The sequence below is a fragment of the Salvia splendens genome, chromosome 12 (genome assembly GCF_004379255.2).
Source record: "Salvia splendens isolate huo1 chromosome 12, SspV2, whole genome shotgun sequence".
In the NCBI taxonomy this organism is placed as follows: Eukaryota; Viridiplantae; Streptophyta; class Magnoliopsida; order Lamiales; family Lamiaceae; genus Salvia; species Salvia splendens.
The window spans coordinates 29339779-29356256 of NC_056043.1; the positions used below are offsets into that span (position 1 = coordinate 29339779).

The window sequence follows — 16478 nt, forward strand, 5'->3', positions numbered from 1 at the left end:
TCCACGAAAAATAGAGCACATTAGCCATTTTTTGTTGTCCACGAAAAATAGAGCACATTTAAAAAAGGAAAGTTTTCAACAAATTCTCTTTTACTTTTTTCCATTCTCTCTTACTAATAATATGAACCCCACATTCCACTAACACTACTTCTCTCTTCTCTCTTACTAATAATATGGACCCCACATTCCACTAACACTACTTCTGTCTTATTTTTTTCGCTTCTCTTTTACTTTATCAATTCTGCATTAAAACTTGTGTAATTCACAATGGGTCATATTTTTCGTGGATGAGGGAGTACTTATAATATGCATATGATTAGGTGAGTTCCAAGAAGATTGATATATCTTTTCTCTTAGATGTGTTGTAATTGTAGAGGGATTCTATTTGGAAATTGGATAAACTAAAGACTAAAGTCTCAAAATGGTTCTTAACATATTGCGTTTTTTTTTTGGTCCAAAACATTATCTTTTGAATTATTCCGTCCCTCACATTTGAAATCGGATCACATTTGGTCCATTTTGGACGGTTTTTGACGGTTGTAATTACTGGGTCACAAATCCGTCACTAACTGGGAGAAACTGATCCGTCACTAAATCCGTCACTAAAATCATGATTACTCGCATGTACTAGTATTTCCTAACAATAAAATAATCAGTCATGCTATTTTGAAATTTATATTGTCATGTAGCATTTACATACAACTAAACATTGAAGGGAGGGAGGGAGGGAGTAATATTTTGTTATTTGTTCAGCTTTCAAGTATGCTGTGGGAGTTCGTAATGTGAACGGAAGCGACTTCAAATCATGCCGGGGGAGTCTCTGAGAAGATTACCCTCGCGACCCCCCGGGAGAAAGTGGTACCTATGCGGGCGGTGTTGGCAATGGCACACACTGTGAAAACGGGATGAAGCTAGTCTCCTGCTCCTGTTGTTGAACCGTGGCCGATTTACAATGCTCCTTCCTGCCAGACGAGCTTTTGGAGCAACTGGAAGCTCAAATTTCACTTCTAAATCCATTTTCACGACATGATCTTCTAAATCCATCGTTTACTTTTTTGTTACTACTCCTACTTGTTTATTTATTTTTGTTTTGTCTCGTGAGTGTCATGCAAACTTTATCCGATGAGAGCAAGTGTTGCATCTAATGTAGCACATTTAAATTATTATTTTAATAATAAAAATAAAATTTATTAGGATTATCCAGACTTTTCTAATTCCAACAATCTTTACATACCATCCAAATAATTTGTTGTAGGAGTACAACTTTAGTGATCCCCAATTTTCATTTTTAATCTACACTTGCCAGTTGTCCCCTTTTATGTACGTAAGTTATACTAATTAATTCTTGTGATTTGAGGGATTAGCCGCTCCTCCCGCTTCTTACTGCACACTGATGAAAACTTGGAAAATAACGACATCAAATAGTGGTTTAATTTGTGATTACGAATCATGAGACATGAGGTGCTCTTCTAGAAACTAATTACTAATTGATTAAACAAAACAGATGAACAAATCAAGCAATATAAGCAAACAAAGAAATTAGAGTGCATGCATTGAAAGGGCAAGCAATGTTTCCTCATCCGCCAGCGTGACGAGCCTCTCGTAGCCTAAACGCATCGCCCTCCAAGAAATCCTACTGTGGAATTACCTCAACCACAACGGCCGCACCGTGTTCTCGCGCGTATAAGTGACGGATTTGTGACGGATCAGTTTCTCCCAGTTAGTGACGGATTTGTGACCCGGTAATTAAAATCGTAAAAAATTTGACGGGACCGTCCAAAATGGACCAAATGTGATCCGATTTCAAATGTGAGGGACCGAATAATTCAAAGATAATGTTTTGGACCAAAATAAAAAAAAAACGCAATATGTTAAGAACCATTTTGGGACTTTAGTCTAAACTAAATATGATTATATTTTGTGGTGACTAGTAGTAATATTCCTTGATTGTTCTGTATGGGCAGTATGATACAGATTTATCCACTACATAATACTCATTCATGTATTGTTGCGAATATAAAAATCCAGTTATATACGTACTCCATATAAACTAGCAAAACTAAATACTTATTCATGTATAGTTACTTCCTATCTCAAATACATAAAATTTTCCTATAATTTTGTGTCTTCTAAAATAAAATCCTAGCTAAACCCTTGTTAGCAGTCATAATTCATAGAGGAAAAAGCCAAATATATCTCATACAGTGCTTTTATTCTTTAACTTACAAACATCGCATGCCCTCAACAAAAACCACATAAAACTTGTGAATACTTAAAATCTACATATATATATATATATATGCAGTATTATTTGAAACTTCATTGCAACTACAACCAATGATAGTTCCAAATCATGTAGCAGGAGATGCAAGTGCAACAAGAGGAACGACTCTATGGACCGTCATCCCGGGACTCTCACTCATGTCCAAATCTTTTGGTTCAACACCTTTAGCCAAATTCCAGTCGAATTTCTGAAGCAGATCAGCTAAAAGAAGCTCCATCCCGGCAGAAGCCAATGTGATCCCAGGGCAGCCTCTTCGTCCACCCCCAAATGGAATTAGCTCGAAATCTAGGCCCTTGAAGTCTATAGAAGAATTCAAGAATCTCTCGGGCATAAACGTTTCTGGTTCGCCCCATGAGACGGGATCCCTCCCTATAGCCCACGCATTTATCATCACAATTGTTCCTGCAGAAATGTCGAAACCTTTCACTTGCACATCTTTGCTTGCAAGCCTAGGTACAAGTAGCGGGACTGGTGGATGTAAACGCATAGCTTCCTTGATCACAGCCTTTAAGTAATGCATTTTTTGTAGATCATCATCGGTTATCTCTAGGTTTTGCTTCACAATTCCTCTTACTTCTAGCTGCAACTTCTCCATCACTATGGGGTGTCGTAAGAGTTCTGACATTGTCCATTCCATAGCTGTGGATATTGTATCAGTTCCACCGACGAATACATCCTGCGAAATGATTAATTGTGCATAAGTGTCACGTAGGTGAGAGAGATATGAATAAGTTAGCGCCTAAGTGTCATTATTCATTCACATCATCCAAATTTTACCCGCGTTTGCTAACTCAGGATCTTATCTCCCCAAAAAAATCATCGTTAGATAATTGCTATTTCTAAAACTTCATTATTTGTCGTCATTCAAATTTTAAACGATGCAGAAAAGACTATAATTGACCAAATTTCGTGACAATTAACCCTTACTAAAACAAAAAACTTTTAGAAAACTACATGAATAATCAAACCATACAAATCCACTAAAAATTATCACAACTGTAATAATGGAGTGCTCATTTCAGTTGGAAGAAGAAGGCAGGAGTTCGGTAAGCTCGGCTAGAAAGGAGTTCGGTAAGCTCAGCTAGAAGGGAGCTCGGTAAGGAAGCTCGGTAAGGAAGCTCGGCTTTGAGCTGGAATGAGCCGAGAAGAGAGTTCGGTCTTGAGCCGAGAAGGGAGTTCGGTATTGAGCCGAGAAGGAAGAAGCAACCAGTTCGGTCTGAGCCGAGAAGGAAGAAGCAGTTAGTTAGCCGAGGTGTAGCGGTTATTCTTCTTGTTTTCTTGATTCTTGTTGTAGTTAGTTAGTAGCAGTTGCTACTTGTTTGTAGAGCTTTAAATAGCTCAAATCCGTGTATGTAGTTTAGAGTAGTTTTATCAATAAAGAGTTTTCCAGTTTCTCTCCAAGATTATCATCTTCAATACTCAAAGTGTGAGTGTGTGTGTTTCTGCAGTGTGTGATCTTATACAACAGTGAGTGTGTGTGTGATCTTCTTGAGTGTGTGAAAGCCTTGTGTGCGTAAATCCCAACAAGTGGCGCCGTCTGTGGGAAAGGGATATTGAAGCTGATTTGCAGAGGATCAAACGGTTTCAGAGATGGCAGCAAGGCTTGATGCAGAAAAATTCACAGGCAAGAATGATTATAGCCTGTGGAAGATGAAGATGAAGGCGGTTTTGATTCAACAAGGCTTGGCCGCAGTTCTTGCAAAACCAGAGGAGAAAGGAAAGGCTCCAGTGCTTGATGATAAAGCTCAGGCAAAGATGGAGGAGATGCAGCTCAAGGCACATTCTGCAGTGATTCTGTGCCTTGGAGATAAGGTCTTGAGGGAAGTTCAAGAAGCCAAGACTGCGGTGGAGATCTTGGACAAGTTAGATGAAGTTTACTTGGCCAAATCCTTGGCTAACCGGTTGTATCTCAAGAAGAGGCTGTATGCCTATAGTTTTTCTGGAGATAGGTCTATCATTGAGCAGCTAGAGGAGTTCAACAAGATCATTGATGACCTGGGATCTGTTGATGTCAAGATTTCAGATGAGGATAAGGCCATTCTCACATTGAATGCCTTGCCCAGCTCGTATGACCAGTTAAGTGATGCCATTATCTATGGAAGAGATAAACCTATCACCTATGCAGAAGTCTATTCAGCCTTGATGGCCAAAGAACTCCAGAAGACAGCCAACAGAGGCTCTGCAAGCTCCAATGTTCAAGCTGCAGAGGCCTTGAATGTGAAGAAGTTCAAGAAGCAGAACTTCAAGAAGAAGTTTGAGGGCCCTAAACCCTCAAGTTCTGATGCTCAGAAGGAAACCAGAGCTTGCTATTGGTGCAAGAAACCTGGACATTTGAAGAAAGATTGTCATGCATGGAAGAGAAAGATGGCCTCTGAGGGACACAACCAATCTGATTGTGTGGAGAGTGCTGATCCCCCGGCTCAACTTATGAATATTAGTGACAGTGGGGTCAGTCATAGGTGGATTATGGACTCAGGGTGCAGCTTCCATATGTGCCCAAATAGGAGCTGGTTTCATGACCTTCAAGAAGCAGCCGGCACTGTGGTGCTGGGTAATAATCACATTTGTCAGATCAGAGGAATAGGGAAGGTAAAGCTAAGCCTACAAGATGGCTCTATAAAGATCCTAACTGGGGTGAGGTATATTCCAGAAGTGAAGAGGAATCTCATCTCATTGGGAATGCTGGAGCAGAAAGGGTTCACCATATTGATGAGTCAAGGAAAATTGTTTGTTAAATCTGGAGATGCAGTGATGATGGAGGCTGACAGAGAGCATATTCTCTATTATCTGAAGGCTAAGGCTGTTGATGGAGAAAGCAATGCAGTGTCAGATGATTCCATAATGTTATGGCACAAGAGATTGGGCCACCCAGCTGAAGGAAGCTTGAAAGAACTCATCAAGAAGGGTCTGATCTCTGGAGATTTCAACAAGATGAACCCCTGTGAGCAGTGTATACTTGGAAAGGCTAAGAAGGCACCCTATCCTACAGGTATTCACTCTTCTACAGCCCCTTTAGACTACATACATAGTGATCTTTGGGGGCCTTCACCGGTGTGTTCAATTGGTGGAGGAAAGTATTATCTAGCTATCATTGATGACTATACAAGGAAGTTGTGGGTATATATTCTTAAAGAAAAATCTGAAACACTCACAAAGTTCAAGATATGGTGTAAGGAGGTTGAGCTAGAGAAGGGTAGAAGTGTTAAATGCTTAAGAACAGACAATGGCCTAGAGTTCTTGTCTGCGGAGTTTGATCTGTTTTGTAAAGAGAAGGGTATGAAGAGGCATAGGACTGTTCCTGGTAATCCTCAGCAAAATGGTGTTGTGGAGAGGATGAATAGGACAATCCTAGAGAGGGTGAGGTGCCTACTTCTTGGTTCTGGTTTGAGCAGCAGGTTCTGGGGTGAGGCTGTGTATACAGCAGCCTATCTCATCAATAAATGCCCATCTACTGCCCTGAAATCTGAAACTCCTGATTACATGTGGTATGGAGCTCATAGTGACTACTCAAAGTACAAGGTGTTTGGGTGTGTGGCCTATGCTCATGCTAGGCAAAGCAAGCTTGAAGCTAGGGCTTTGAAATGTATTATGTTGGGGTATCAGAGGGGTGTTAAGGGGTATAGGCTCTGGTGTATTGAGCCCGGTAAGCAGAAGGTCTTGGTGAGTAGGGATGTGGTGTTCTTGGAGGATCAGATGCCATACCTGAAAGATAAGCTGGACTCCAGTGAAGATGAGGGTGATTTCTTCAAGGTGGAGCCTGTAGGGGTTGGCCTAGGAGCAGGTGGAGTTATTGACTCAGGGAGTGAGTCTGATTCAGATAAAGAAGAGGCTCCAACTCAGGGCAACCAGGCTGGTGAGTCTATATCAGACTCTATCAGAGACTATCAGCTTGCAAGGGACAGAGTTAGAAGAGAAACAAGGCCACCAACAAAGTTCTCTGATGTTGTGTATTATGCTCTGTGTGCAGCTGAAAGTATTGATGGCGCAGATCCACTCACATATAAAGAAGCTATGCAGAGTAAAGATAGAGAAAGATGGATTGAAGCCATGAATGAGGAAATAGAGTCTTTACTCAAGAACAAAACATGGATTTTGGTGGACAAATCCAAGCTGAGTACAGATGGTAAGGAAAGGAGGCTGGTAAGCTGTAAGTGGTTGTTTAAAAGAAAGATTGAGACCACTGATAAGGATAGAGTCAGGTTCAAGGCAAGGCTGGTGGCTAGAGGCTTTACACAGCAGGAGGGAATCGATTTCAATGAAGTGTTTGCACCTGTTGTGAAGCACACTTCAATTAGGATCCTATTGGCTGTGGTGAATCAGCTTGACTGGGAGCTACAACAGCTTGATGTGAAGACAGCCTTCCTAAATGGAGATCTAGAGGAAACTATCTTCATGGAACAGCCAGAGGGCTATGTGAAGATTGGAGAAGAAGGCAAGGTGTGCCTGTTACAGAAAAGTCTTTATGGACTTAAGCAAAGTCCTAGACAGTGGAATAAGAAGTTTGATGCACAGATGAAGAAGATTGGCTTCTCCAAGTCAGAATATGATGATTGCATTTACATCAAGAAGGCAGGCAAGACTCCCATTGCCTACCTATTACTCTATGTGGATGATATGCTACTTGCAGGGCCTTCTATGACAGAAATTCAGAAAGTTAAACAAGATCTGAAGTCAAGCTTTGAAATGAAGGATCTAGGAGAGTCAAGGAAGATCCTAGGCATACATATTCAGAGAGATAGAGGCTGCAAGAAGCTGTGGATGCTGCAAACTGACTATATTGAGAAAGTTTTGCAGAGATTCAAAATGGAAAATGCAAAAGCTGCATCAACTCCTCTGTCCCAGAGTTTTAAGCTTTCAAAGGAGCAGGCCCCTAAAACTAAGCAAGAGGCTGATGAGATGGAGGCTATCCCTTATGCTAGTGTGGTTGGAAGTGTTATGTATACTATGATTTGTACAAGACCAGATCTTGCTCATGCTATCTCAGTGACTAGCAGATACATGGCAGACCCGGGGAAGGAGCATTGGAATGCTCTTAAGTGGATATTGAGGTACATGAAGTCAACTAAGGACTGGGGGATTGTGTTCAATGGCTGGGAAGGTGAATCTGAGGAGGTTGTGCAGGGCTATTGTGATGCAGACTATGCTGCAAACCTGGACAACAGGAAGTCCCAAACAGGTTATCTTTTCACCATGTTTGGAACTGTAATCAGCTGGAAATCAGGGTTGCAAAGTGTTGTTGCTCTCTCAACAACAGAATCAGAGTATATAGCTCTCACTGCAGCTGTACAGGAGAGCTTTTGGATTCAGGGAGTGATTTCTGACTTTGGTTTTGACCAAAAGACAATGGTGATTCATTGTGACAGCAGCTCAGCTATGTGCTTGGCTAAACATCCGGGTTTTCAGGAAAGGAGCAAGCACATAGACATAAAGTTGCATTTTATTCGAGATGAGATCGAAAAGGGGAGAGTGAAGGTGATTAAGATTAACACCTTGCACAATCCGGCTGACATGCTAACAAAGTCTCTAGGTAGAGACAAGTTTGATCATTGCAAGAAGTTGATCAATGTTTGTGCAAGAACTGAGATGAGCCCTCAGGTGGAGAATTGTAATAATGGAGTGCTCATTTCAGTTGGAAGAGGAAGGCAGGAGTTCGGTAAGCTCGGCTAGAAAGGAGTTCGGTAAGCTCAGCTAGAAGGGAGCTCGGTAAGGAAGCTCGGCTTTGAGCTGGAATGAGCCGAGAAGAGAGTTCGGTCTTGAGCCGAGAAGGGAGTTCGGTATTGAGCCGAGAAGGAAGAAGCAACCAGTTCGGTCTGAGCCGAGAAGGAAGAAGCAGTTAGTTAGCCGAGGTGTAGCGGTTATTCTTCTTGTTTTCTTGATTCTTGTTGTAGTTAGTTAGTAGCAGTTGCTACTTGTTTGTAGAGCTTTAAATAGCTCAAATCCGTGTATGTAGTTTAGAGTAGTTTTATCAATAAAGAGTTTTCCAGTTTCTCTCCAAGATTATCATCTTCAATACTCAAAGTGTGAGTGTGTGTGTTTCTGCAGTGTGTGATCTTATACAACAGTGAGTGTGTGTGTGATCTTCTTGAGTGTGTGAAAGCCTTGTGTGCGTAAATCCCAACAACAACAAATTGAATAATAAATTAAAAATCAGTAATAAGTGTTAAAAAATAAGCATGGGATATGATAAACTCTTAATATTTATAAATCACAAGAAATTGAAATTTTATTTAAAAAAAAAGTGAGATATAGAAGTATGCACAAAGAGAGAGATGATTACCAAAATTATTGCTTTGAGGCTATCTCGATCAATAGAGACATCAAGAGTTGTATGATTATAGATATCAAGCAAAATATCCACAAAATGTTCACCACTTTCTTCCTTGACACCCTTCTTCTCCAGCATCCGTTCTTGAATCACACTCTCCAAAACAAGATCAATCCTTTTAGCAGTGTCATCAAGTCTCCTATCAAAACCATTAACACGCCCAATCCAACCAAGCCACGCTATAAAATCACCTATATCAATAATCCCTAAAAGCTTCATCAAATCCGCCATGGCCTCTAAAAACTTCTTCCCATTCTCCGAATCGCTCAGCTTCCCACCGAAGGCCGACCTTCCGATCACATCATTGCTAAAGCTCTCAAACATCGCACTCAAGTCCACCGCAGTGTTACCAGAAGTTTCTAGAACCTTCTTCACAATAAGTGCCGCTTCTTCTTCGCGAATCGCGCTGTATGATTGAACCCTTTTATTGCTCAGCAGCTGGAGAACAACGATGCTTCGAAGGCGACGCCAGTATTCGCCATAGGGCAAGAACGCGACGTCTCTGCATCCGTAGACAAGCTTCATCATGGCCTTGAAGCGGGGGCGGTTGGCGAAGGTGGTGTCGTGAGTCACCATGATTTCACGGGCGAATTCAGCGGAGGAGACTGTTAAGGACGTTTCCCTTAACAAGCACCGGCGGCGAGTTTCGCTCGGCGGTGGAGATAAATTTCCGGCGGCCAATAGGCTCGGCGGACGATTGCAGAGTTTCTGTGCGCGGGAGTCGCTCCCGTCGGGCAGATAACTCGGCGATTGATAGAATACTCCGGCGTCCAATTAGGATCGGCGGAGGGAATCCAAAATTAGGATTGGAAAACACACGTTATATTTGGGAGAGAAAATATTTCATTAATTGATTGAATGAATAAAAAAGATAACAGTCTATCCTATTTATAATGCTACTGACTTAATGAACAAGAAAACAAAGATATAGAAAAAGATATGCTAAATCCCTATAATATCTAAACTAAATAATAATAATAGAGGTTCGTATCAACTCCCCCACGGTTAAAATCCACCTTGTCCTCAAGGTGGGAACCACGAAGCAAAAAGGAGAGTTGAAAGCAGAAGCTTCGGCGATTTATCTCCTCCGGGATCAAATACACACCGAACAGTTGAACGTCTCCCTTCTTCACTTCCATAAAAAATCAACAAAGGAGACCCAACTTTGGCGGAAAAATTCCTTGCCAAATCGAAAAGCTTGTCCACGCCTCCCAGAATGCCCAAGCATGGCATGTCATTACTCGGAGGGATCAACCTTGCATCTTTGTCGAGCGATGTTGATCGATGATTCATACTTGGAACATCACCGACATTCAAATCCACATTGACACAAGCAATTACGGGCAATTCGGTGTAAGCACCATCTCCTTTCTTGCCCAAACAATTTCCAACAACATTTTGGGATGACACTTGAACAACATTGAGTGAGGCGATTATCTTCTCCACTTCACCAATAGAACCATCCTCCTCTTTATCTTCTAGCATTGTCTCCTCATTTTCACCAATCTTCTCATCAGATACCCCAACGAGCACTTGCGGTGGCTCATTGTCGTTCTTGACAATCCCTTTGTTCTTGAGGAACTCTCTAGGGGACTCGTTGTTTGGAACATCAAGAGGAGCGTCGGTAATGTCATTGGGAACATCATCACCGAATACTATAGTGGGAGTATTATCAGTTTTCTCTTCGGCTAAATTCTCATCTTGAATGTTCTCCTCAAACTCATCCCCATCATCCGCATAACAGAGAATGCGTTGTTTACACACATGTCTCATCACCCATTTCTCGGGACAGTGCCAGCAGAGACCCAACCTGGACCGTTCTGACTTCTCCGCCTGGGAGACCCGTATTAGAGGCAGGCATGGCTGCTCCGGAGTTTGACTGGTCACACGTGCGGGCTGACTGTACAGGTCTCGCATTGGCTTTTCGGTGGAGTAGCGGGGCTGGTGGGAGGCGGGCTGGACTCGCGCTCTCACCTCCTCCCGAGGGCGAGGTCGGTCCCAGCACGTCTCCGAGCGTCGGGGCCGGTCAACGGTCGGGTAGCCGCGGTCCTGCTGTTGCGCCGGTGGGTCCCAACAGGTAGGTCGGCGCTTGGGCGGTGATGGCGAGTACATATCTAGCTCGTAGGATGAAGAATGTTGATATGCAGTGGTCCGACGGGTCCATGGTGGGTCCCAGCAAGTGGGCTGTCGGGTATGGCAAGGGTGAAACGGCTGCACGAGTTGAGGGAAATTGTATTTACGATGGCAATAGCTGGCGTAGTCGTATGACATGTCGACGGACTGAATCGTGGTTGTGGTAGAAATGGTGGTGATTTATTTGGGGATATGGATGAACGCAGACGGAGGATGCTGAGCTCTCAATGAAAGCACCAGTTGTTAAGGACGTTTCCCTTAACAAGCACCGGCGGCGAGTTTCGCTCGGCGGTGGAGATAAATTTCCGGCGGCCAATAGGCTCGGCGGACGATTGCAGAGTTTCTGTGCGCGGGAGTCGCTCCCGTCGGGCAGATAACTCGGCGATTGATAGAATACTCCGGCGTCCAATTAGGATCGGCGGAGGGAATCCAAAATTAGGATTGGAAAACACACGTTATATTTGGGAGAGAAAATATTTCATTAATTGATTGAATGAATAAAAAAGATAACAGTCTATCCTATTTATAATGCTACTGACTTAATGAACAAGAAAACAAAGATATAGAAAAAGATATGCTAAATCCCTATAATATCTAAACTAAATAATAATAATAGAGGTTCGTATCAGAGACGATGAGGACGGGGACGCTGCCGAAGTGGAGGAGCATGAGAGGGCCGTGTTTTTTGGCTAAGGAGTGGAGACTGCGGTGGGGAAGGGATGATCCGAGTTGGTGTAGGTTTCCGATTATGGGGAGCTTTGGTGGTGAAGGGGGCAGTTTTTTCTTGCTTGATGATTTGAGGAAGATTCGGGTGATGGATAATAGCAAGAGGAGGGAGAGAAGAGCCATGGGAATAAAGGGATTTACTTGGATTTCTTCCATGTCTAAGGTGTGTCACGAACTGAGATGAGGCTATTAAAATGGAGTAGTTGTTTGCTTTTTGTTAAAAAAAATAACTCAACTACAGTTTGACAATCAAGACGGAATACTGCTCTCAACTATATAGAATCAAAGGAGTATTTACCTATTATATATACCAATTATAATTCTAAAAGTCCAAAATAACTTTTCTCATAAATATTTGGGGAGATAAGGATTTACAAAAATACAAAGCCCCACAAAATATAATTTCTCTGCATGTCAGCATACAAAATTACGACAAAATAGCACGAAACATGAAATCATAAGCCATTTTTTCGTTCGTTCAATTATTTCAACTGAGAACCCTTCTATTCTTGCCGCTATTTTCCTATAACATTATAACGTTGTTTTGGCTTTTAATGAGATAGTTAATGAATTCTGATTTGCCGTTTCATTGAGTTGGAGGCATATGAAAAATATTCTAAGGCCATGTTTGGTTGATGGAAAAGTAAAGTTGTCAAGGAAAATGATTCCTGAGAAAATGAATTATATGTATATGATTCCTAATAACTTTAGTTTCCTATATTTAGAAAATATCAAGATTTTAAATTTATATTTGAATTAAACAGCATCCGAAAAATATACTACTTATTATTTTTTTATTTATAAAAAATAATAATAATATAGAATTATTAATAAATTATTAATTACAAATGACAATAATTATATTATTATATTACGATGGATAGTTTAAATATGGATTATTCATCGTAATATATAATAATCATAATAAATATTATTATTATTATTATTATGAAAATTATAATTGAATAAATTTTATACTTTAAAATTTCACTAGAATTTATTGATTAATTATTCATTTATAAAATAATAATTATTATTTATTATTATATGATTTATATTATATAATTATATTTTAATTATGTAATAAATTATTAATTATAATAATAACATTAACAATTATATATAATTATTATAATAATATTTTTAAAACATTTCAATTCATAATAATAGTAATAACAACAACAACAACAACAACAATAATAATAATAATAATAATAATAATAATAATAATAAAACTATATTGTATTGCATTAAATGCGTAAGAATCCTAAAACTGGGAAAAAGAATACCTAAGAAAAGTTGGGATTCAGAATCCTGGAAAGTTGTACCAACTTTCCTTATTCTCGGGATTCTGATTACTTTCTCAGTTTAATTAAAAAGCAAAACAAACACATGAATTTAAAATATAAGGAATTAGATTACTTTCCCAAACAGAATCCTGGCAACCAAACATAAAAGTTATATATGTTTGGAGGCTTCACTAATTTTAAAAAATGTACATGAAAAACATTCTGAAAATTTCTATATGTTTTTATAAAAAAAACAGTCTAACAAACTAAGTAAAAAACAAATTAAAAAATTTAGCAAATATGCTAAAAATAAAATCTGAATATCAAATTTTATCTTTTGTTTTGAAATTAAAAAAATTATCACGATGAATACATCTAAATACTTATCGAAAATAAATGGGTCCACTTTGTAGGATGAAGCCTTATAGATATTATTAAATAATTTGATAACTATCAGATTAAAAATCGAGAGTCAAAGGCTGATACAGTAGCCACGAAGAAAATCCAAATTAAAAATAATTAAACTGCACAAAGTCACACCAGACCACGACAATCACGTAATGTATAGAACTTCATGACACCACAAATTGTTCCTATAAAAATAGTGAAGGAATTAGGACAAATTATTTTAGGTTCCAATCAATAAAATTGTCTTCATCTTAAATAATGGCATATATTATTGAAGATCAATATCTTTTCTGATGATCATTTGTCACATATAGATATAGATTGAGGTCTCTCTCTGATCCATTGTGACACCCCGACTTTTTCTACCTTTTTATTTTGTATTCTTGAAAGGACCGTCGTTTGTGCACTTGAAAATTTTTTCGACCTTGTTTCTTTTATCGAGAGAAGTATTTCACTTTTGGGGCCAAACAATTATCTTTCCTAGCCCAATTTGAAACCCAATTGTTACGAGCCCAAAATGATACCTACACGAAAGAATAGACCACGTATCAAATACACTTTCGACAACAAATCAAGACGAAAAGTTGGATAAGAACTACGTCACATCAAGACGAAAAGTTGGATAAGAACCACGTCGCATCAGGCACGTTTTCCAACGACGGCAACATTAATTACTCGTCGCATCAAAACGAAAAGACGTGAATTTTTGTCTTTTATGAAAAAAAAATTTCTATAAATACAACCTCCCTCCACTTCAAATCATTTACTTACCAAAGAATTGAGAAATCCGAGAGAGAGAAGAGAGAGGGGATGGAGGAACGAATTTCCGACCACCTACCTGTCGGGAACGGCGTCGGCGGCTGGGGGAGATCCTCGGCGACGGTGGCTGAGGCGGATCCGCGACGACGGCGGACCCGCAGCGGTGGCGGCGCTGCGTTTTGATCGAGGGAAGTGCAGCCTTACCTTCGACCGAGAGGAAAAAGAGAGGAGCACGGCGTGAAGGCTTTAACCGAACGAGGTAGGGCTTTCTAACTAAGTTTTTCGTAAGGCTTTCTAACTAAGTTTTTCGTAGGCTTTCTGTTAAAGTTACAGTTTTTACGAAAAGTATTTTACGTGGGCTTTCGAACTAAAGTGCTTTCAAGAGCTTTAGTTTTAATATTTTGATTTGAGCATCATTTTATGTGACGAAATTCCTTTTAACTGAGATTGCGAGTATTATTAATTTTTATTCGATGTTGATGTGATTATGTGCTTAAAGTGAAATAATTAAGGTGAAAGTGATGTTATGTGATATATGTGTTGATTTATCGAGTGATTTGCTCGACTTGTTGATGTGATATGAGATGATGCTTGATCTTGACGGAACAAAAAAATGATTTATGTTTCAAAAACGTTTTGAGGAAAATAAAGTTGAAAAGATTATGTCAAGCCATATTTTGTTTTGGAACTATGCCTATCTGACTGCAACGATGAATGGAATGGATTGATGGGAGACCGTGGGAGGTAACCACTTCCCCGGTACTTGAATGTTAAGATATGATGAATGATGAAAGGAACGATGAATGACTGATGAATGAACAAGAGATAGTGAAATCGGGTTTGTCAGATACGACATATGTTCCAGGAAAATAGATCGAAAGATCGCTTTTGAAAAAGGAAAAGAAAAATGTTTAGTGTTCTCGGACTTTTCCTAAAATCCCAAGTTCACTCAAAGAGTGGCTTGACAAAATCTGTTTTTATAAAATATATTTTGGCACGTGTCCACTGAGTACACCAAGTACTCAGCCCTGCATATGTTTTCTCTATGTGCAGGTTGAGCGGTGACGAGCGCGGTGGGTGTTGAGCATGATAGTGAAGAAGATTGTAAATAAAACTTTCTGAATATATTATGTCTTCATACATAATAGTATTCTACTCTCGAATGCTTCCGCCAAGTATTGTTTAGATAATTTTATCTCGAGTTGCTGATTGTTGAAAAGACACTCTGATTTTATTCGAGCTTTCCCCATTTGTTAGGAGCTAAAGTCGAGTTTGCACTCTGTGTATCATACACTCTGATATATATTATTCTTTTAAGCTAATTGAGCCTTTCTTATGAACTGTTATCCTTAAATGCTATTCTTAATGTTTGTCCCTTGGTCACGATCGCCTCGTTTGTAACACCCCCGGGGTGGGCGGGCGTGACATCCATATAGCCCACACCGGCACACGCATTGATCGTCACCAATGTTCCACCAAAATGTCAAAATCAAATATCTAAATTAGTTTTAGTTTGATATATACAAATTTGACTTTAATACTAATTTTGCAAATTTAATGTTGAATATTTGGTGGACCCATTGTTGATGGACTCATATATTAATTAATTGGGCTGGCCTGATTTAATTAATATGATTGAGCCTAAACTTTTGTGAGGGCAGCCCATTCTTGACTGACCCGCTACTTACCTGATACTCCCGATGGCTGCCACGTAGCAGCTCCACACGGATCAAGCTTCTAGGCCGTTGGATTGATGAGTGTATTTGTTGTGTGAGTTAAGTGAGGAATCGACTCCTCATCTCACTCATTCTGTTCATTCTACTCTCTCTCTTGCGATATCTCTTCGCCTTCTCTCTACTCTCTCTTTGGTTTTTCGGCCTTGTTTGCCGGCCATCCTCTTTGATCTCTTTGTTCCACCGATGATTCTCGGTTCTAGAGAGGTTCATCGGTTTAGATCTTGAGTTAGGCGACTTCTTCGGTGTCCTTCTCAAATCTAGGGTTAGGTCTAACTCTTGTGTTGGATCTAGTTGTGATTGAGTGTTCTTGTGTTGTGAAGCGGTGTTCCAAGGGATTCGTGTTGATCCGTGTGTTGAGTAGGCTTCTGTTGGCGGTAGTCCATGAAACTTAGGTTTCTAGCCATTGTGTTCAACGGTGCTTCGCTTGTGGCTATTGGTTGAAGTTGTGGGGAGGTCCTTGGCCCGGTGTAGTCGCTGTTGAGACCTGATCCATATTATGTTGAATTTGACCTTGTCTTTGTGTTCTAGATTGTTTTAGATCCTGTGGGATCGAGTGCTTAGTGTTACAGACATCTTTACTTAGTGTGCAACGTAAAATCAGATGGAGCTTGAGAATCAGTCTAAGTTGAGGACTGATTAGTAGCTAGGGTTTCTGATTTGTTTAGATTGTACCAAGTAATCTTGTAATCTTGCATTTCTCTTTTGTATCTTGGCGCTTGTACCTCTGAGATTAGCCATCTCAGATCGCAATCAATAAAAAGAGGTCCGGGTAATTAGTGAATCCTGAATGATATGATCCCTACATGTAACAAGTTAAT

The 16478-nt window shown here is 40.0% G+C and overlaps 1 protein-coding gene across 1 annotated transcript; it reads right to left on the reverse strand.

Moving 5' to 3' along the window:
- Positions 1 to 2351: 2351 nt before the first annotated feature.
- Positions 2352 to 11624, reverse strand: LOC121757845 (cytochrome P450 71A8-like). The gene is made up of 3 exons (XM_042153316.1): positions 11376 to 11624; positions 8562 to 9251; positions 2352 to 2960 (listed from the first exon to the last, which is right to left on the reverse strand). The coding sequence occupies exons 1-3, from the start codon at positions 11622 to 11624 to the stop codon at positions 2352 to 2354; spliced, it is 1548 nt and encodes a 515-aa protein (XP_042009250.1).
- Positions 11625 to 16478: the final 4854 nt, after the last annotated feature.

Coding starts and splice junctions, on each gene's coding strand:
- LOC121757845 (XM_042153316.1), bottom strand. CDS start 11,624: ATGGAAGAAATCCAAGTAAATCCCTTTATTCCCATGGCTCTTCTCTCC. Junction 9,252..11,375: donor GCAGCGTCCCCGTCCTCATC/GTCTCTGATACG, acceptor CCGAGCGAAACT/CGCCGCCGGTGCTTGTTAAG. Junction 2,961..8,561: donor GCCTCAAAGCAATAATTTTG/GTAATCATCTCT, acceptor ATCATTTCGCAG/GATGTATTCGTCGGTGGAAC.